The 22,477-nt window shown below is 41.9% G+C and overlaps 1 protein-coding gene across 1 annotated transcript in view; it reads left to right on the plus strand.

The window, feature by feature from the left end:
* Positions 1-322: 322 nt before the first annotated feature.
* The window catches only part of LOC109464013, a 24,939-nt gene continuing 2,784 nt past the window's right edge, over positions 323-22,477 (plus strand). The window contains exons 1-14 of the mRNA XM_019760932.1: positions 323-584; positions 938-961; positions 9,915-10,080; positions 10,220-10,320; positions 11,285-11,392; positions 11,884-12,273; positions 13,874-13,990; positions 16,126-16,387; positions 16,598-16,749; positions 17,026-17,247; positions 17,410-17,598; positions 20,147-20,259; positions 20,368-20,412; positions 22,209-22,318. Coding sequence (XP_019616491.1) covers positions 323-584; positions 938-961; positions 9,915-10,080; positions 10,220-10,320; positions 11,285-11,392; positions 11,884-12,273; positions 13,874-13,990; positions 16,126-16,387; positions 16,598-16,749; positions 17,026-17,247; positions 17,410-17,598; positions 20,147-20,259; positions 20,368-20,412; positions 22,209-22,318 — 2,261 coding nt within the window. The remainder of the gene's footprint in view (positions 585-937; positions 962-9,914; positions 10,081-10,219; positions 10,321-11,284; positions 11,393-11,883; positions 12,274-13,873; positions 13,991-16,125; positions 16,388-16,597; positions 16,750-17,025; positions 17,248-17,409; positions 17,599-20,146; positions 20,260-20,367; positions 20,413-22,208; positions 22,319-22,477) is intronic.

The following is a 22,477-nucleotide window of genomic DNA, read 5'->3' on the forward strand; positions in this document are numbered from 1 at the left end:
ACCTGTTTTATTCTCTAAACATTACAATAATAACTTTATAAACATCTTTCATGTTTCATTAGGAACTAAAGTCAGCAAAGATCAAAGAGAAAGGACACATAACAACAAGGAATGGGCCCCTTGCAAGTCTGCTGGAGAGGGTTCTCCAAGAACACAACGTGAGGAGGCAAGCTTACCATGGGGCTGCGTTTGTGGGGAATCACGTGGAAATAATGCTGAAGGTATGTCATGTTAACTAGACACTGAATTATTTCCTGTGTAAGAATATTATATATATATACCATACATACATACTTTAATATATACAAAATGTACATGTAACATGGCTGTCTCGGAGTGTCTCCTCAAAAGCTCACTAACAAGTCTTACACTTATACAGGAAGAATCTATCAAGGCCCTGACAGCTGTGGCGAGAACTGCTGCACAAGACTTTGTGACGGAGTTTGAGGCGTTTCCGTTAAGCATCATCGGAAGAGCGAGCAACATTCAGCAGAAGTATGAGAAGATCCTACTACTGTTTGGGAAGTGCTATAAAGGGTATGCACATGGTAATGCGGTGTCGGAAGAGGACATTTCTGTGCTGGGTGAGAGACATTATCAATATCAACACTAAAATTATTTACATAAGTTATCTTGAGCTGTCTTGAATATATGTACAGAAATATGATGATATATATATAATATGCACAGAAAAGAAGAAAGAGATAGACAAAAAGACAGCTCTAATGCAGGGTACATTGCTCCTCATAATTTCTGCACCTTTAAGCAAAGAAAGCACTAAAATACCTTTAAGTTTTTCAGCACTTGAGTCAACATTGTCTGCAAGTTTTCTGCAGAAAAACCTGAAAACAGATTTAAAGGAGGAAAAATGTTAACCATGACAATCATAGAAATATCCAACATATGACTAATTAAATTTTCTTCTTTTACACTGCAGAGAGGGACATCAACCACTTCATGGGTGCGTTCAGGGAGATGTTTCCTACGGCATCTATAACAGTTAAGATGTACATGCTTGAAGAGCATGTTGTACCCTGGATGCGGAAGTGGAAAATGGGACTAGGTTTCCATGGAGAACAAGGCATCGAGGGGATCCATTCTGTATTCAATAACATCATCAGGGAAAGCACTGGCAGTATTCCCAACCCTGTTAGTAGGCTCCAGTCCACACTTGAGAGGCACCTCCTACAGGTTTGCCCATCACTAAAAGGGGGTGTCCCAGCACCAAAACGAAGGAAGTGATAGCATAGAAATAGTACATTTGTAGTAGTTTACCTGTTTAGTGTTTTAACATTTGAAATAGAAAACAATGATAACATAGCAATTGTACATTTGTATACCTAGTACCTGTATAGTGTTTGAAATAAGAAATCTCAATGATTTCTTCTGTTCATGATTGCATACATCGTCATATTCCATACAATTTGAACCATGGAATTCTATTTTCCATTGTTGATAGAACACGGGTAACACAAGGTTACCTGTTTACAGTCAATGTATTGTGAGTGCCACTATTCAAAAATGTATTTGCCAAGCAAAATTGTTAGACCTTCAAATGAAAGCTTGCCTCAGCAAAAAAAATCCCTGTATTACCTCATCCTTTATGCATTATTTGCACTTTGCGAGTTTGTCAATGTACCTACCTCTGGTCATTTTGGATGTATGGTTGAAAGCTTTGTACATGTGTATACTAGTAGTTTACATGTACTTTATTTATTGCGTGGGACTATTTTGGCCGATTTCTACTCTTTCCAGCCGCCTCCTCAAGCCTGGTAGAGGCTACAACTCTCCGTCAGTCAGTCTGTGACACACGGAAAGCTCTGCGCCAAATGAAGTCAATTCGTTGGTTGGCGTCACGGTTCAGTTTTGCTTTCACCTCTTTGCGGTCTGCGCTCAAAACAAGTCAATTCGTCATGGCTGTCGACACAGGTTCAGTTTTTGGCGACGCCTCAGGGGGGAGCCTAATGGCACAGTATTGTGTGTAGTTTGCAAGAATTCTAGGAATTGCACAGGCATTTTTTTCCACAGGCATGGCATGTCTACAGGCATGTTGATGGCACACTTTTATGGACACATTCCTACGTAGTCCTAAATCCTTGCCCACATACCCAAATGCCTTTCAAGTGGAAGTTTTACATTCTTCCCACATTTCTTCCCACATGCCTTCCAAGTGGATGTCTTAGCATTCCAAGTGGAAGTCCTACATTCTTGCTCACATTCCTGTCCCACATGCCTTCCAAGTGAATGAACTACAAACTCCTAAAACATTTTAGAAATACTTCTGTGAGTACAGTCGATAGTGATCAGATGTGCTGTTGTAGTACCAGGTAGCCGCTTGTGTTGAGTGTCCGTTGGATAGGTAAGTTTTCCATATACATTATCTATGTCTAGTTGTCAAGGTCATGATTTGGAGTTAGTTTTTTTTAAGTTGCCAACACTAGTCAAAGAAGTTGCCAACACTAGTCAAAGTGTGTGTTGTTTTAGGATCTGTTATGACAATAGACAATAGCATTTTAAGGAGGGCCCCGCATGCCCATTTTCCGTAGAGTGTAATTGACTGTTTTAATTCTACGACTGTAACCGGACCGATCTATTAACGCGTGTCCTGGATGGTAAGTTTGCCATGTTCAATGATGAATCCTATGATGAATTCTACGTAAGTCAGCAGAAGACATAGACTTTAATAAATTGATCTTAAATGTTAATATAATTTATAGAGACCATGCGCGTTTTTTGTGTAAATACTACTCTACTGGAATTTGGAAAATGACGAACGCTGTCTTTCCACCAAGCTTCTATTGAGTCGCATGGTTGGGAAACATTCAAGTTGATATTTATGAGTTCAAAAAAATCGGCGAGTACAATATTATCATGTGACCCGTTTCTAGCAAACTAGCGCATTTGAAGCTTGCGTTGTGTATAGACTATTACACATATTAGATGTTTTGTGCTACCGTTTTACAAGAAGTTCTAAATATAACAACTCTTCATGAATGGAAATGATTGTTCATATAAATTTCGATTTCATTACAAATTCAAACTGTTGACACGGAGATCAGTTAGCTAGGATAGGCTAGGTATATCGCGAAGTTAACTCCTCACGAACATAAATGCACTTACATATATGTTGTACACATCAGAGGTTGACATTGATAGGTTGTTGACGTTGGTTGGCATAACCAAATATATTGACTAGATCAATTTTGTTATAGGACAATGTAGAAGTACACATGTATTTTAGAGTTTTTTTTGTGCATGCAGTCCTAAGTATGCCGTATACGTAAAATTAATCATGTATGATATATGACAATACATCTGCATACTATCTACACCAGAGAGAGATTTGTACTTCTGTAAGACCATCGACACAGGTGTTTTATACGGCTTTATTTAGCCTTAAATGGATTTCCTGTTACATTACCTTAAGTTTGCCTGGCCATAGGGTGCTTGCGGAAGGCCTCCGGTTAGAAAAAATACCACCCAAAAACGACAACTGCAAGGGGTCATTCGCACCTTCTGCCATGTGATGACTTTTTGAAAACTAGTAGAAGGGAAACCTTTTTTTCAGGCCCAAGATCATCAGTTTTGGCTTGCACAATAATTCCTCTCCGGCTGTCACACAGTCCTATGTGAACTATTTCCGCCCAGAACGTTGGTCCTCTGCGTGCCCAGTTCCAATTTCTTAGCCACCTCAGCAATATATCCTGTAACTGTACATGTCAAGTCCAGTCCGTGAAACGCGGGTGGTCGTCTTTAAATTGTAGGTTACTCAGATGTGTTGTTGCCATTTACGATTTAAGCGCTTAGTGGTGGTGTGATTTCTCCTGACGAGAACAATGACATTTCATTCGGGAGCTGTTCGATTTGGAACAACGTGGAATTTGTACAATGCCTGCCCTTCGCCATGCGCTGAAAACCGGTGGGACACATAGTGGTATGGTTGCTATGCCTGCATTCTTAACATGCGCTGTAAACCCTAGGGATTTGTGGCATGTCGTCAATGCCTGTCTGCACATGCGCTGAAGTCTTATGGATGTCCTACTTTCTGGCCCTCATTCCCACATGTCTTCCAAGTGGATGTTTTACATTCTTGCCATTCCCACATGCCTTCCAAGTGGAAGTTTTACATTCTTGCTTCCATGCATTCGCACATGCCTTAAAACATTCCTTCCAAGTGGAAGTCTTCAAGCCTTCCAAGTGGAAGTCCAACATTTTTGCTCACATTCCTTTCCCACATGCCTTCCAGGTGAATAAACTACAACCTCTAAAGACATTTTAGAATTACTTCTGTGAGTAAAGTCGATCACATTGTGAATCTGAACATGTTGGGAAAATGCTGAGAAGGAGACTTACAGATATGCGCTGATGATGTCTTCGAAGCTTCTACAGTTTTCAAAAGGGAAGTCAAACCCTTCAGACATAGTTTTAGACATGGCTACAATTTTAGACAACTACCTTTCATCATGTAGATTTTAGTTATTTTATATACTGTTCTTCATTGTCCTTTTATTATTGTAACTGACAATTAGCCTCTGGGCATGAATTTGAAATAAACTTCTCAATTATTATGATAGAAGAGAAAGATATCATAATAATAGTACCTGTTTAAATGCAGCAGAGCTCAGAAGACTGTCGGTACAGATTCACAAGAATTTTTAGTCTTGTGAATCTATACCGACTTCATGAACATCATGGGAGTCTTGTCAATCTGTACAATTTCCACAATGTCCCAAGGGTTTCCTGGAATTTCAATAGGTAGGAATTGTATGTCAAGTGTATGTCCCACATTCTAGCCACATTCCCCACATGCCGTACCCAGTGAATGGTTAGCATTTTGTCCACAGGCATGCGGAATGTCCACAGGCATTTCTCTGACCCACATCTATGCCCACATTCCTATAAACCCTTGGGAAGATCTGTCTGCCCTATGTCCCTGCTTTCTGTGACCCCGGGGCTCGTTCACTATACACTCAGGGGAGGAGTGCACTGTCTAGACTTTATCATGGCAGTGTCATGGCAGTGCCATGCAAACAATAACCCTAACAGCAACCACCGTCGCCATGGCAATGTATGTTTTCATTGCCAGTCTTGTTTAAAGAGCTCTGAAGATATCAAGTTAATTGAATATGACTATTAGGCTGAACAGCCAGTACTCTGTCACAAATAAAAACTTCGTCACGCAACTCTGCACAGGACTGCTCGCACAACTCTCCGTCAGTCTGTGACACACGGAGAGCTCTGCGCCAAAAGAAGTCAATTCGTTGGTTGGCGTCACGGTTCCGTTTTGCTTTCACCTCTATGCGGTCTGCGCTCAAAACAAGTCAATTCGTCATGGCTGGCGACACAGGTTTAATTTTGTATAGAGCTCCGGGGATTTTAAGCCAGTTCAATGTGACTACTAGGCTTTGTAACGTACCAGCGGCCCGCAGAGGTGGTATTGCTGCTCTGACAGGTCGGGTTCCGTCGATTTCAAGCTTGTAGTCAATAGCTCTGCGCCGAAACAACTCAATTCGTTAGGATATAGAATTTTCTTCTTACACAACCATAGAGTTTCTCACCTGCTTACGTTTCGATGTCTATCAGACACCTTCCTCAGAGCTTCTGACTGGAGTTCTGCAACTCGCCGCTATTTAACGCCAATGTAGGTGGCGCTTTTGCGGCGAGAACTCAATTCGTTGGTTGGCGTCACTTGTTCAGTTTTGCTTCCACCTCTTTGCGCTCAAGACCAAGTCGCTTTTTAGTTAAACTCTGGTTCAACTACTAGTCCTTTGGCCCTCTATTTACAGGCTGATATGCAGAACTGTCTGGGCGTCTAGACGACACAACATGAGATCAGGATGACACTTTCCTCTTTTGAAATATTGGCCATTCTGAATCGCTCATTGAAGTTTTTGTCTTTTGGATTATGGCACGTTCACACCTAGTTTATAACTGTGCATGACTTGTTTCGTGCGCGGGTGGCCGTCTCGGTTAGAACGGATGTTGGTTGTAAAATACAGGACAATAGGTGGCACCCTGCATGACCGACCACACAACAAAATTCTGTGGAAAAAGCACGTTTGTTTGGACATGTTTGTTTTGTATGGAGCAACGATGTTGTCTCTCTGAATGTTGTTCTTGTATACTAAAGGGTTATAGGTCAACTTACTATGTTAAGAAATGAATGACTATAACAACGTACGTTTTGCATTGCCCCAAACCTACATATTAAAATGGGCCTGATTTGCGGTTGTAAATCTTGCCAGAGAGGTGTGAAAAGAAGATTTTTGGTTGTAGTAAACAGACCTTTAAGCAAAACCAACTACTCAGGGGTTTTTGGAATTCATCAACTGAGTTGTAGAGCCCGTTTAACGATGAGAAAAGAAGAAAAAACACCACTTCGCAATGTCACCGATGGCAGCGATTATACATGGGCTATACCACTATAAATGTATGGGTACATCACTTTTTAATATACGAATCTATTTGTGTCAACACATGTGCCCCAAGCCATCGTACAATTATTTTCTAAAAGATGTGCATGCGTGTGCGTGTTTGTGTGTGTGTGTGTTTGTGTGTATGTATGAATAAACGACCCTTTATTTTTGTACGGAGGCTCAAATGTCTCTTGTTTAGCACCAGTAAACATTTCTTTTTTCGAGACAACCCAAGTCAGAAACGGCAATATTCTTGGAAGGGTTTGAACGCAAACCAGGACTAAAAAAAAACAAGAAAGTACAACTTCCTTAGTAGAACAAGCTCTATACACAAAACTGAACCCGCGTCAACGTCAACCATCAGCATCGACTTTTTTGTACTTATAGCTTTATTCACAAGGGTCTAACCAAAAATAAGCGGTGACGCCAACCAACGAATTGAGTTGTTTCGGCACAGAGCTATTGACTACAAGCTTGAAACCAACTGAACCCGACCTGTCAGAGCAGCAATACCAGCTCTGCGGGCCGCTGGTACGTTACAAAGCCTAGTAGTCACATTGAACTGGCTTAAAATCCCCGGAACTCTCTAAAATCTGAACCTGTGTCGCCAGCCATTACAAATTGACTTGTTTTGAGCGCAGACCGCAAAGAGGTGAAAGCAATACTGAACGGTGACGCCAACCAACGAATGGACTTCTTTTGGCGCAGAGCTCTCCGTATGTCACAGACGGAGAGTTGAGCGAGCAGGCCTGTGCAGAGTTGCGTGACGAAGTTTTTATTTGTGACAGAGTACTGGCTGTTCAGCCTCAAAGTCATATTCAATTAACTTGATATCTTCAGAGCTCTAAAAAAACTGAACCTGTGTCAACAGCCATGAATAATTGACTTGTTTTGATCGCAGACCGCATAGAGGTGAAAGCAAAACTGAACCGTGACGCCAACCAACGAATTGACTTCATTTGGCGCAGAGCTCTCCGTGTGTCACAGACTGACTGAGAGTTGTGCGAGCAGTCCTTTGCAGAGTTGCGTGACGAAGTTTTTATTTGTGACAGAGTACTGGCTGTTCAGCCTAATAGTCATATTCAATTAACATGATATCTTCAGAACTCTTAAAAAAACTGAACCTGTGTCGACAGCCATGACGAATTGACTTGTTTTGAGCGCAGACCGCAAAGAGGTGAAAGCAAAACTGAACCGTGACGCCAACCAACGAATTGACTTCATTTGGCGCAGAGCTCTCCGTGTGTCACAGACTAATAGCCTCTACCAGGCTTGAGGAGGCGGCTGGAAAAAGTTGAAATCGGCCAAAATAGAGAGATAAGCATGCCAGGGGAGTTTGGCCGTTGAGAGAACAGTTCGCCGCGTTGTGGGGCGGCGAACTGTTCTCTCAACGGCCAAACTCCCGGGGGTATCGCGGAGGGCTGTACGAGGTTGCTCGTGCAGCCCCTATTGGTAGAGACACATATCGTGTTACGAAAACAACATTAGTGCAAAATGTGAAAACCCATGCCGGCCACTGCTGTGCAGAAACTTAAAAAAACACTTACCTCTCCTTGAGAGCTCCTTAGAACGGCCAAAGTCGATGATCTTCTTAAATCGGTCGGTTTACTCGGTAAAACTGCGTTTTGACGGGCTTAGGACTGTAGTTTAGTGCGTGGGAAACTATCGCCGTGTTGATTCCTGCAGGGGTCAGACACCATTGAAAGGGTTCTCCATTGAAACATATGCTAAATCAGACATGAAAATGGGCATCATATCTCTAGTTTACGAAGTTTCTGTCACACCAACTCACCTTCACGTGTTAGCCAATTTAATAATATGTACCTACAACAAGTTTCGAAAAAAAAGTGGACGGCTAGTCTCGAGGTACAGCCTTGTCCGTGCACTTTGACCCCATAGTGTAGGTCGATACCAAGGCAGGATGCAGGAGGGGTGTATGGCAACAAACAAGCCCATAACAAGGCAATTTCATGAAAAAACTTCATTTTTTTTGCAAAAACATTCACTCACAACCCTACAGAGTACAATCCATCACAAAAATGCCAAGAATTCAACAAAAATCCCACCCAAGAAAGGGTTTTAAAGCTCTTTAGCTCATTTTAATTTTGGGGTCTCTCACCCAGCAACTTGTGCGCATTCACGAGTTGCACATTCCCATGATCCTTTGCGCACAGGGTAGGTCACGTGGGCGCACAGGGTAGGGAAAGGTCGCGGTAAACCACGTGACTCATCCTCGGCTCTGGTCGGAAGAAGTCGGAAGTGTTCGCGAGCGCTCGGAAATTTCAAAAATGGCTGACACCACTGCCGGCGGCGGGAGGCACGTAGTTTTTCACGGCGTTCGTACGGCAAAGCGGCATTGAATTTTTGCTCCATGACTATCGGTATGGGATAGGATAGGGTTGATTCAACATACTACGTGAAAATATGACAAAAAGACAGACTTTTGAAATTGAATGCTCCCAGCCTACTATCGGCCAGATAGCTTAGGGCACCTTCTTCCGACCAGAGCCGAGGATGAGTCACGTGGTTTACCGCGACCTTTCCCTACCCTGTGCGCCCACGTGACCTACCCTGTGCGCAAAGGATCCTGGGAATGTGCAACTCGTGAATGCCCTTCGACCCGCGTCACCCCTGCAGCAAACCGCGCTATTCACGAGTTGCACATTCCCAGGATCCTTTGCGCACAGGGTAGGTCACGTGGGCGCATAGGGTAGGGAAAGGTCGCGGTAAACCACGTGACTCATCCTCGGCTCTGGTCGGAAGAAGGTGCCCTAAGCTATCTGGCCGATAGTAGGCTGGGAGCATTCAATTTCAAAAGTCTGTCTTTTTGTCACATTTTCACGTAGTATGTTGAATCAACCCTATCCTATCCCATACCGATAGTCATGGAGCAAAAATTCGATGCCGCTTTGCCGTACGAACGCCGTGAAAAACTACGTGCCTCCCGCCGCCGGCAGTGGTGTCAGCCATTTTTGAAATTTCCGAGCGCTCGCGAACACTTCCGACTTTTTCCGACCAGAGCCGAGGATGAGTCACGTGGTTTACCGCGACCTTTCCCTACCCTGTGCGCCCACGTGACCTACCCTATGCGCAAAGGTTCCTGGGAATGTGCAACTCGTGAATGTGACCATTTGGTAATCATTTCCGGTGGTCAAAGGTCTGCTGACGTCAGAATGCCTCAGCTGATTTTACCTGCAGTACCGGGCGGCCGCTAGGTGGCGTCGCAAGGGGAAGAACGCCGGTTCTAAACTAAATGTTCGTTCGAAACACGCGTGAATGCTGGATCTCATCAACTAATTTGACTTACCATTGCTTAAATCATACCTATAACTATCTATATCTATTTAATCATTTTTGATAAAATCTCTTGTTTTGTCCTCTACAAAATTTATTCTATATTAGCACTTTCTATAGACCTGAACAACATTATCATGTAGGTAATGATTCAATGGTTATCTGGAAGTGTTTCTGTTCTAAAAGTGTTTTTCTTCCAACCAGAGAATCGGCTGTACTATTCTGATAAAGACGCAATCTACAGCTCAGACATGCTCGGCAACAATACACAACTTGTTAAGCCTGGAGACGGGAAACCTGTCACAGGGATGGCGGTTGATGCTGATTACATCTACTGGGCACATCTCAAGCGGACTGGTGACGTCATAAGGCAAGAAAAACCCCTTCATATATTTTAACGATCTCGTAGGAATTGTAGTTATCATGGAGAATTTAGGACGACCTTTTCCCTTCAGTATCGAACCCTGTGTAACAATTTGCTGACATAACGTTATATATCACAACTCCAGGTTATCCAAGTCCAGCAGGAATCAGACTGTTCTGGTTGATGGCCTGAATTATCCACTGGACATCTTCCTGTCCACGGCGTCGCCTCCTAACGTCACCAATGGTAATTACCTTTGCCAGGAAGGTTATATCCCCGGTGGCATGTACGTGTGTTTGTAACAGTGTTACTGTCGGTGTTATTTTTAACGAGCATAGTATTATTACCTTAACAAGAATTCGGAGATCTCATACCTCCATTAAATATGGTTATCTCAACACAAAGTACATATATTTAATACGTAATTGTGAAAGTTCATTCCTCTTGTAATGTTGATCTTGGTTGGCCGACTGTGTGAGACAGATTCCCTATTAGTACGTTGGTCATGTTCTTTAAGATTGTAACTAGTCACGAACCACAGAATATCTACAACTCCCTTGTGCATGTTCATGTATCTCTTGTATTCACAATACCAGATTTTCCGCACAAATTACCTGAACCTAAGACAAACAGCAGTAAACGTCCATTCCTGTATCGTGCAATATTGCTGTGGAATGATCTACCATATCACGTTAAGACATGGAGTAACCTACTCAGGTTCAAAAAAGCTATCGCAAACAGTGTCACATGAGCCTCAACCTCCAGTTTTTTAATAAATAATATCGATTTGTGTGTTAATTGTTGATATTTTAATGTATTTATGTCTTTTTAAATGTATTTACTGTATTTTCCATGGATGTGATGATGTAATTACAATTTTTGAGACTTGGAAGATTAGACCGGCAGGGCTAAAAGGCTTCAAAATAATTTAAATAAAATAAAATGATTGGGTTACATTGACACGAACAATAATGCCTTAATCATTCATATAGTGTGCAAAAATAACTTTCATTGTTGATAACAATACATGTAGCTAGTGAATATATACTTAGCTGTTATAACCTCTGCTAACTTAAGCTGTCAAAGTATATTTTTACCTGCAAAAACCTTGCAATCTGTGTCAACTTACTTTTACCACTTGACTGTTTGATCAGTTGTTTTTACACAATCATATCTGGAATCTTAACTTGCTCATGTATCCGCATGTCAGCCTGTTCCTCGTCCAATGGAGGATGTCGGGAGCTTTGCCTTGCCCATCCGGGAGGAAGAACGTGCGCCTGTCGGGATTCCTGGGAACTGCAGGAGGATGGACTGAGCTGTGAGTAGAATATCGTCTGGTGCCTCGTCTTCAAAACAAAACCGACCAATCAGTTGTCACGTATTAGTATAATGTAGGCTTTGATGTTTTGCATACGTGATTACGTTAATAAGCTAAAGTAGTCCCCGCCATGTACAATTTTGTGGATTCTATAATTTAGTTTATAAATGAATATTCAGATAGATTGCACCATTTTACCAATAAGTCTCTGATGCCCCGGAGCACCTATAATGATTTCTTTTATCTCATAATGTAAAAAAGATGCATACTTGTGAAAAATATCTCAACCAGAGTTAGTGTACTTATTGAAAGTACAATAAAGATCTTGAGAGGGTAGGTTGCACGTGCTTGCGTTAAAGATGCAAAGGTACTTCAAATTAAAGTTCATGTCGTTACTCCAGCGTGGGACTTAGTGTACAAGTAGTTAACTAGCAAAGTCTCAATGTCAAATGAAAGGCCCAGTTATACCGCTTTGTATCATATTTCTACAGGCTGTCCCTCTGGCTATACTACATACGGGGGTGCGTGCTTCAAGGCGTACAACCAAGACAAAACCTACAGCCAGGCCAGAGAGGTGTGTGCAGCGGACGGAGCGCTCCTGGCCATGCCGAAGGACAAAGACGTGGACAACTTCGTGAGAGAGCTGAAGAACGCCGTGAATAAAATCTCACATTTCTGGTTTGGTTTAAATGATGGGAACAGTGATGGTGAGTGGGTGTGGGAAGACGGGACTCCACACGACATCAGTACCGACTGGAACCCCTGGCAGCCGGGAGAACCCAACGGTAACGAGGGAGAAAACTGCGCGAACTACTATGGATCAGGCTGGAATGACGCACCGTGCTCCTCTGCTTACAAGTTTATCTGCCAGCTGAATGAAGGTATGTCACATAATGTTCTATGATATTAACATCATCAAGACTACAGTTCCTTTGTTGCACTCGTAAAGGATTTTTCAAATGCACGCCTTATGTTTATTGCATTTGTCAGTTTATTTTATTTGTCTTGTACTTAGGATAACCGTTGTTCACTTAGAATCAGACGATTCTAAATTATGTTACTCCTCACATACATGTGGTTATATCAAAATAATATAAATAGATAAATATGTCTTCTTCAAATCCCAAACTTAGGCTAGGCCATTAGGGTGTTTTTACCTGTTGTATCGTATCATATCGTATCGAATTGCTGATTCGGATCGCGTTAACACATACATGGAAGTTAAAGCTGGCTTGATCCCGCGCCTGCGTTCCCACTCAAACCGGTTAGAGCTGGATAAGCTGTAGTTTCACAAAAAACTGCCGTGCCCCTTATTGTAGGTTAGGGGTTAAACATGGCTGGCGTATTTTGGCGATTCCTTGTGGCCATTTATCTCTTGAAAATGGTGTGCTGGAAGTATTGAGTGCATTGAGCTTCAGTTAAACGGCGACTGGGAAAGACAAGCGTTAAATGGGGTACAAATCTCCACACTGTTCGTATGTTGACCCCGTGAACCTGGAAGCATGACGTCACAAAGCCTATCAACCAAAACGGTTTGATCCGGTGAGCGTTTCAACACAGACGACTGCCAGCTTAATCCGGCTCGATCGGGATTCAATCCATCTCGCAAAGTTGATCGTTGAAGATCCGGATCAAGTGGAATCGAACCGGATCGGGAGTGTTCTAACTGTGGTAAATTAGGCCCCATTCCCACAAGGGTAAAACTTTCCGGATCGAGCCGTATGTATTCTCTTTGATCCGGCTTCGATCCGGCTTTGATCCGGCTGGATCCTGATTTAGGTCGGCGTGAAGCCGGATCAAAGTGAATCACTCCGGACAATTTTACCATAGTGGGAATGCAGTCGTAGTCATGATTGATTTTTGTTAGCTATCTTACAGTAGTTGGAATGAGGCCTAAAGCTATGTTTTCTTTTAGCCGTACCTGGGGTCGTATGGACGTCACCTGTGTTAGCGCCGAGTGTCAGCCGCTCCAGACACTTTCAATTAAGCCCCAAAACTTGTAAGCTCCCCACAATTCAACCCTTGGCTAAAAGGATTGAGTTATCCGGCTCACCCAAAAGTATTAACTTAAGATAAAGCAGAATCCATTCAAAAATCTTAAAGCTACATTATGTAACATTTGGACGATACAAAAAAAATTCTGGTAATTCATTTGAAGACCCTACTCTGAATCCATTTGTAAATAAGTGCAATTTAGAAGAGCAGGCGCCAAAATATAAATGACGCCTAACGAGTGTGTTCAGCAGTTGGAAACACAGCTGTCAGCCATGTTTGTTTGTGGTGGCACCGCAAAGTTTGTGCTTTATGCGGGCTGTTTTAGCGCCAACCATACATGTCATCAATGTGCAAATGCTGTAAAGTGAAAGTAAATTACAATCACAGAATCTTTTTTTTTCAAATGTCCTTTCAAAGTCCTTTTTTTAAAAAGAACTAAAAAGAACTTAAAAGAACTTTATATTTATGAACTTTGTACATGCAAAGCAATCAGCTGCTCTCTGGGACATTTCCGCTGTGGACACGGACTTGCCTGTATCCTATCCTGGAAGCGTTGTGATGGGATCGCAGACTGTACGGACGGGAGTGATGAGGAGGGCTGTGGTAAGTCACTGTTATGAGCCCATGTAGCATGTACGTGTACTAAACTAGCAGTTGTTCGTAAGTCAGTATTCCTAATGAAGTAACATTTCCAGCGGGGCCCGAGCTGCATGTTCCCGATATAGACACCAGTCGGCGTCATGAAGCTGGGCGGACGCCAGCTGTCATGGTCACAATTAGGTTACGGCCTCGTCCCGACGTACTTTTTTTTCGTCAGGGTGATTCTAAGTCCGGCTCCCGACCGATAGTGTAAAAAAATCAGGCAGGCTCTGTTTTGAATTGTGATGTAGGCATAACAGACATTATCAGATAGTCAGAAGATATCAACTAATCAGAAGGCTCCATTTTCCATTGGTTATTAGGCCGTAACCTCAAAAGTGGTCGGTTAAGATAACTGTCCACTTTTGGACCGTACTATTTTAAAGGGGACAGAACACTTAAGTACATGCTGTGTAAGACCGAACTGCAATGTTCGAACTACTCACATCGGGAAGGTCCTCTTCTCTTTTCGATACGTGCGGTGGGTTCTTTAACTTGCGTCGGATGTGTTTCTCTAAAACACGGGCCTCCATTTAACGTCCTATCGTGGTGATGTCCCTAACCGAAGCTAGGTGCTCATTTACACCTAAGCGAAGTAAGGAAAGCCGCGCGTGTAAATTGCCTTCCCAAGGGCACAAGATCGATGGCATTAAGCAGGATTCGAACCAGGGGCCACTTGGGTCCTAGCCGAGCACTCTACCGTTACACCACATGACCCCACCAGAATAGTTACATTATACATTTGTTTTCAATTGTTTTGTGCTTTTTGTCTCTTTTCCGTTCCTCAAGACTGCCCCAAGGTTTGGAAAGGTGACCTCAGCATTAACCCTACCTAGACCGGGCTTTTTTTGACATGGGGGGACCGGGGGGGGGCTCTTTTCCCCCCCCCTAAGAACTCGCGAACGGTATGTCGTATGACCACCAAATTTTCAGAGAATGGTGTACTAGTGAAAATTTATCATATCTACAATTTTTATGTCGTTATGATGTAATATGACGTCATTATGACGTCATTAATGTGATTTTATTGGCCAAAACCGTCTAAATAGGTTTTTCCCTGAAAACTCAATGGTATTCAACATAACTGTACCAAAAGTGTTTATGAAAGAATATTATGGTGTACTAAGTCTTATGTTGCCCATAGCAACACCGGTGACGTCATAACATGACGTCATGCATATTTAAGATATCCGCCATCTTGGATCATCAATCTTGAATTTTCAAAAATAGTTTTTTTTCATGATAAAGCCTAAAATACATCGTAGACATACTAAAAGCCTTAATTTAAACCTTTTTTGGAAAAAGAAATTGAAGTATTGATGAAATTTTAATGAAAATAACCTGTATATACCTGTTCTAATGATATGGTCCGCCATCTTGGATTTTGGCCAATGACGTCATCAAATTAGCATAAATTATGCATATTTAATGATAAAATTTACATAAAATTATATGGGGTGTTATTAATATTAGAAACCATGAGTAACTTGACATAAAACCCATAAAATTCTATTGTTGAAACAAAAAGTACTAAATTTAGCAAAAAATGCCTGTCAGAAACCCGTTGCCATGGCAACACAAAAAATTATTATCTTAATCCAATGATAAAGAATTGTTGCCAACAATATTCTAGGAAAAGTCACCAAGTTCAGACTAGCCGTTCAGACGCTAGGTGACATCAAAGTTGCCGCGGGCACTTTTAGCCCCCCCCCCTGTCTAGGTAGGGTTAATGCACATTAGGAGATATAAAAAAATCAAGAGGATCGTATAGTTTGATAAGACTCATGCTATTTCTTTTATGACTTATATTTATGTTTCAATAATTCTGAATTCGTCATTTCTCCATGTACAAAGTAATGCTAAACATGTCCTAACTAAGATGGGCAAAGTATTCCACAACGTGGCCACTGAAGGCAAGCATTTCAAAGGGTCCATGAAAAACAGACTTAATCTAAGAAACGAACCAGATTGTCCTTGTACAGTAGTGGTCGATAGTACAGTTTTGGATTTATGCTACAGTTATCTTTTGTTTAGAATGTTTGTCTTGTTGAATATTGTCAAGATTGCAGACATTAAAAATAGCATTATCAACCTTTCAGTATGCAAACCAATTCCTGAGGATTTTGAAATCGACAGCAGGCTTACAATCCTACCGAATCGGCTGGGACAGACGACATTTGAGGAGATACAGAATTCCTCTGTCGTGGAGCTGCTCAACAGTTCGTACAGCATCGCAGGAAAATACCACCCAGAGATGAGGACATTCATATCAACGGTCATTTTCCCACAATGCAATGTCTCCGAAGAAAGCAAGACTCGCTGCTCTTCGTTACCAGATGCAGGCAACATAACCTCATGCATGTAAGTGAAAAAGGGAACGTTATGATAATGACTTTTAGTTAAAGTTCTACTAATGTGTGGAAATGCTAAACCTAAACGGTCACCTGAAAGGCTTCGACTAACTTAAGGAACACAGCATAAGTAATATGACGTCATGTTTTTGCGTGTTCAACAAACCTCGTAAAGGCGCTACTTTCGCTGACTGGTGTTATATATACTGATGTTTCTTAGGGGAACACGGCTGGTACCATGCCGTTCGTGGTGTGAAGAAGTGCTCAACACGGCTGATGACAGGATAAAGAACCAGTTGCCGCAATGTAGCGTGTTTCCTTCATCCGTTTACAATTGTTGGAATCCCAACTCAGCAAAGAAGGAAAGAGAAGGTAATTTTTTTTCGGTCTGTTTCTCGACGGGAATTAGTTAGCGACTGTACTTTTACCATTTTCTCTAATAATTTAACTGAGTAAAAGATTATTATAACGTTAAATGATAAATAAGTACGTACTATCATTTCCTACAAGCTCTACTTGTAGAAGCATTGGTCTCACGGACATAATAATAGTTTGATTTTGGCACGTCAACCAAATTCATCACATATTTTCAATTGTGTATCATAATGCCACATACACTATTACCTTGTGTCGGTTTGTCTCCCACAGTTTGCTACCACGGCGTCGGTATAAACTATCGTGGCACATGGAGTAAAACTACATCCGGGGCAGATTGTGTCCAGTGGTCAGCTGCGCGAGCTGGTTACTACAGGACAGAGTTCCCCTGGGCAAACCTGGAAAACAACTACTGCCGCAACCCTACCGGTATGGAGCGGCCATTTTGTTTGACCGCAGACGGTAACCAGGAGGAATGTGACGTCATCCCGTGTGGTAAGTTTTCTTGTAAGAAAATAACTAACTGTGTCTTGCTTTCCAGAACCGTTCATTCTTTGTTTCTTGAACAATATGGCCACTTTATTTGTTCTGCCCAGCTCATGCCATAATGATTTTCCACTGACTGTTATATCTAATATATCTAACTGTATACACCAGATACAGAGGTCTGCTGGGACAGAGGTCCTCCAAACTACGGCAAGGGAACTCCAAGCAAGAGGTTCTACTACGTAGGAGAAAAGGTGACATACTCGTGCAACGAAGGCTACACACTCAAGTCTGGTTACACTAAGGACGTGAGGTGCATCGAAGGAGGCAATTGGCAGTATGACAAACCCAGTTGTTCAGGTAAGTCTGAAAGCCTCAGTCATTGCAACAGGTGGATTGTACACATCTTAGTATCCGTCTACGTCCGTGTGCGTCCGGAAAATATTCTTGTGTCACGTTAATGTTTATTTGTGTGGCAGATAAGCATAAAAAGCCAAAACATCGACTTCACTCACCACAAGTTGATTTTCCAGTGGCCATTCGAATTGAACGCATTGTTTGGTAAATTATAAATGATCTAAAACACTAAAACCAGAATAAATTAAATCATTTTGTCCAGTGTTTGGACAATTTATCACCGTTAGTCATCCTCAACAGAGGAAAAGCGTGATGCTTTTATCATGTAGTTAAACTTATGCAACGACTCGCGTTTCATAACATATCACGATGGTCCGGTTGTTAGCCTTTTGTTCGCGTTGCTAAGGCCGAGTGCGCCTCCCACTCACCGCGGGGTGCCTCCCCTTCGCCTGTACCCAGGCACTTACACAAGCAAACACTACAAACATCTCTCAAAATAACGCATGATCGGAATATCATGTCGAGAAACAACAGTAATGATTGAAAAGAAGACAGGTTCACTTTGTAAATAAGAAGAGGTAAAAACGTGACAGCAAATTACAGCGTTCAAAAATTCTTCTTACGCTAGTGTTTAGTTCCGGCAACGTGTATCAATCGAACTTTGAACCTTATGACCTTTCTAATAAGGATTTTTTTCCAATTTACGCGCTAAACATTAGTTGAGGTCCTAATCTATAATCTCACCAATAATTTTTTTTTTATTCTATGGTGTTAAACTCGATGTCTGCGAAATCTAAGATCATTTTCGTAAATTTTGGGGTAGATTTCGACCTAAATTAGGGTATAATTCCCGTGAGCCTCCATAGAACAAGATCGCGTCATCAAGATGGCGGCGGGACTGTGCCCTTTCGATTTTTGGTGTTTTCGTAAAAAAAATCCTTATTAGATCAAAAGTTATGGGCCAAAACATTACATATACCCTTTACTCGGAGATTTCACGTGGAAGGAAGACTTCGTTTTCAAGCTATAATCAGCTACGGCGGCGTCCCTCAAAGACACTGATTATCGGGCGTCATTGTTTCGGGGTGCAGTTACATGCAAATCCTGTCCACACCGCTTTTGTTTTTCAAGCTTGAGATCGAGAAACGCGGCAGTTTTAAAAGTGAGAATTGACCAAAAATCTGTTGCGACGAGAAGGTTGTGAGTTTTGGGCGGTCTAAAAATCTTGACGTCGTACTGAAGGGATTGAAACTATGTTGCTAGTATCGTGGTTTAGAAATTACTAGTATCGCGGTTGGGGAAAAATAATGGGCAAGCTCACGGCACTAGATTTTAGCGATGTGAACACGGCTGATGCATTAAAAAAAACGATAGACGATAAACAAGGACAACAACAACAGCAGCATTAAAATATACATGCAAGCAACAAGAAAATGTCGACAGTTTACGGGCAACGTCAAATGTAAATCCAAAATAAATTGGGACTTCATGGGCAAAAAGTTCGTAATAGTGTCACGCACCGCGTGCCTTTCGCCAGCAAGCCGCTGCATGCACGCCAAGCGCCCGTGGATCAGCTTACAGCCAAGCCCGGCGTCATCGCCCGCCCTTGGATAGGGGTAAATAATATCCAGGACGCAATCGAGAAAGACCTGCAGACACCATAGCCTTTGATTCTAACGTTTGATCGTATTTTTGGCGCAAATATTGACTCGAATGTTTTCAAAATTGTGGCGGCATTTTGTTCCTTTCTTTGACTATGCCTGCAAATTATTTGTTCCCGAATTTCCGTTCCGTCTTACAGCCGTAGCACACTAACGCTTTACATTTTGAAGTACACATGCCACTAAACTTTCGACTGAACCTTTACCCCGGAATATAACAAGTTCATGTCGCATTTCTCGTAGCCGTAAGTCGTTTGTAAAGCTGTGAGTGTAACTTCATGAGTATTATGTTTCCGGGCGGCCATTTTGTTTCTTTTCTGGACGCTTGGATGACGCTGCCTTTAGTAGGTTTCTTTTTTTGTTGATATCGATATTGTCTCCTAGTTACACAAGATGAATGCCTTGCTGTGTCTGTAGATTTATCGAGATCTTCTAAGCCGAAAATTATAAGCTAATAAGCGGGATCGCGGAATCAAGGGACGACTCGGTCCGGGAATGCTTACGCCAGTGAGCCCGGGCGCAGAGGGAGTTTTCGTGCTCTTCACTTTCGGTACTTTGGATAGTGAATTAACGTAGTGCCCAATGGATACGATGTCACCAGTAAGGACAGAAGCGTGAGAATGGTGCATTTGAAACTAGTGGTATTGTTTAAAGTGCGAAATTGAGGACAATAGGGGTGGGGCCCAGGTACGCATATGAAAGAAACGTTGCTATTGGTGAGAGGTGGTTTATTGACAGCAATCTCATTAATATTCATGTCTCGCGTGTTAGGATTTTTGAGGTGGAATTTGACCATCGTGTATAGGCACAAAAGTTTGACAATCAATTTCATATTTACCAGTGTCTGCATATTTTACGGCATTTATGCACAAAAACACACCCTCCTGCAGTAAACCACAAGCAAAGGCTGCAAGAGGATCTACTGGAGATTCCCAGTGCAAGTCTGTCACCTGAGAATGTTACCATCAACTTCACTGGATCAGTGGTAAAGCTTGTTGTCTTGGTAAGTACATTTACGCTGTTGCACACTTTATACCCCCTTTATTTTCCAGTATGATATCACTTCTGAGAAAAAAAAATAAGTTGATTCATGATGTAACGTGTATTTCAGGATGAAAAGAAGGAGCAACTGACTGCATCTGTTGTCATCAATTTCGTAAGTTGTCATAGTTGTGAGAATATTACATAAAGTTAAGGCATTTTTTTGCAAACAATATTTTGGTCACATCATTTTGGACTTTGACGTTAATAGCTAGTAGTATATAGTGGACAGTATGCTTCATATTATTCAGGCTCGCGGTCATGCTCGGTTAAAAAGTCAGGGGTCATCGCCAATATGTTATCAAGTATGCAGATTTATGATAAGGATAATGCAGATGCATGCAGAAATGTAGCTAATTAGTAATATACAACCGATTATATTGATATACTCATAACTATGAGCTGATTTATTTATAATTATGAAAAATTTATGTGTAGTTATGAGTTTATTTATGTATATTTTTAAGATGATATATTATGAGGGTTTGATGATGTCATTGGAAGAGGTCACATAAATTTTACGGTGCACCTTTGAACCCGGCTACCTGGGTAACCTGTTGCCCAGGCAACGCCCCATGAAAGATGATGCCACGCCTACGCACATTGTTACTTTGACAAAAAGCTTTTCAGCATGACAGCAGGACCATCTGCTGTTTGCGGAGGATTGCGAACGTCAGCATGTATACATGCCGTGTGATGAGAGGTGTGGTTAGGGTCAGCATTTGCGGTAGATGATTGGTTGATTGGAACCATAGGTGACGTGATTTGCGGATCTGGAGCAGTCGAGAGATTGGTGGAGATTCTGTGGGTGTCAAATTCGGGAGGACAAATGCGGGGGGAAGTTTTTCCTTGTACGTAGCTATACAACACACACACACACACACACAGCAACATGTACGTTATAGCGTTTCGTGGAATCTAATGGTTGTGTACCGTGTAGAATTGGTTGAAAGGTTTTCGATACAAACCTGATACAAACGGATGTAAAAAAAGTTATGTAACGTTTACCCGCATTCACTCAAGTTGTAGCATTGAACAAAATAATGTACACAAAACTGAATCTACCACATGGATACGGTCTATATTACAATGTCTTGCTTTACGTACAATGCTACAAATATAGATTCATTGCTTCTACATTCACCCCATGGGGCGTTCGTAACAAGAAAGAGAGACGACTTACCGGCAGTGAGAAGAAAATAGTCAGCTGCGTTGACCGATGCGACGGCTGTTTGAGGAATGGGTCTTTCTTCAGGCTGCGCTCAAGGCGATATGTTTCCTAAGGCGAATTATAGCGTTTATATAGCAAATTTGGGCGCCATCTTACCCATTGTCTCGAGGATCGTCCAATCTCGTCAAAACACGTCATATCTTGCCGCCAGTCGCAACCAATCAACAGCAGGTCACGTCACCTACCATTCAATTCAACCAATCAGCTACTACAGATGACGTTGACACATGAGTGCTGACGTTAGCAAAGAATGTCTCTAGAACGGCAGATGGTCTCACCATGTGGTACTGTCCACTCCGTTGTTCAAAAGTGCACCGTAAACTTTATCAGACCTCTTCCAATGACGTCAGCAAACCCTTATAATATATCACATTAAAATGTACATAAATTAAATCATAATTGTACATTAATATTTCATAGTTATGAATTAATTAATTCATAGTTATGGATATATCAATATAATCGATTTTTTGTCGTTAATTAGCTCATTAGCTACATTCCTGCATGCATCTGCATATCCTTAACATAAATCCGCATACGCTTAGAAAATGATTATGACCTCTGACCTGCTCCGCCTTTGCTTCGCCTGAATACAGGGGTGGATACCATCGACTGCATACTACTTAGCTTTTACTTTTCTTTTTCGTCGTTTATGGCATTAAAATGTTTCTTTTCCTTAGACATGGCAGGACAGCCGACTGAGCTGGGATCCGAAGTATTACGATAACGTCACCACGCTTAACGTTCACGGCGACAAAATTTGGACACCGACTTTGACCCTGAAAATAAAGTACGCTGTACTTTTCAATTGACACTTTTGAAAATTATCAATTAAGGGTTAATGACCCGCCCCGAGGTGAATATGGTGTAATAAAGCCTTGTCAGTTGCTATAACCACCGAATAAAGCCACCAAGTGAGCGCAGCGAACGAGGTGGCTTTATGAGGTGG

This window comes from Branchiostoma belcheri, unplaced genomic scaffold (genome assembly GCF_001625305.1).
Source record: "Branchiostoma belcheri isolate BF01 breed outbred unplaced genomic scaffold, Haploidv18h27 scaffold130, whole genome shotgun sequence".
NCBI lineage: Eukaryota > Metazoa > Chordata > Leptocardii > Amphioxiformes > Branchiostomatidae > Branchiostoma > Branchiostoma belcheri.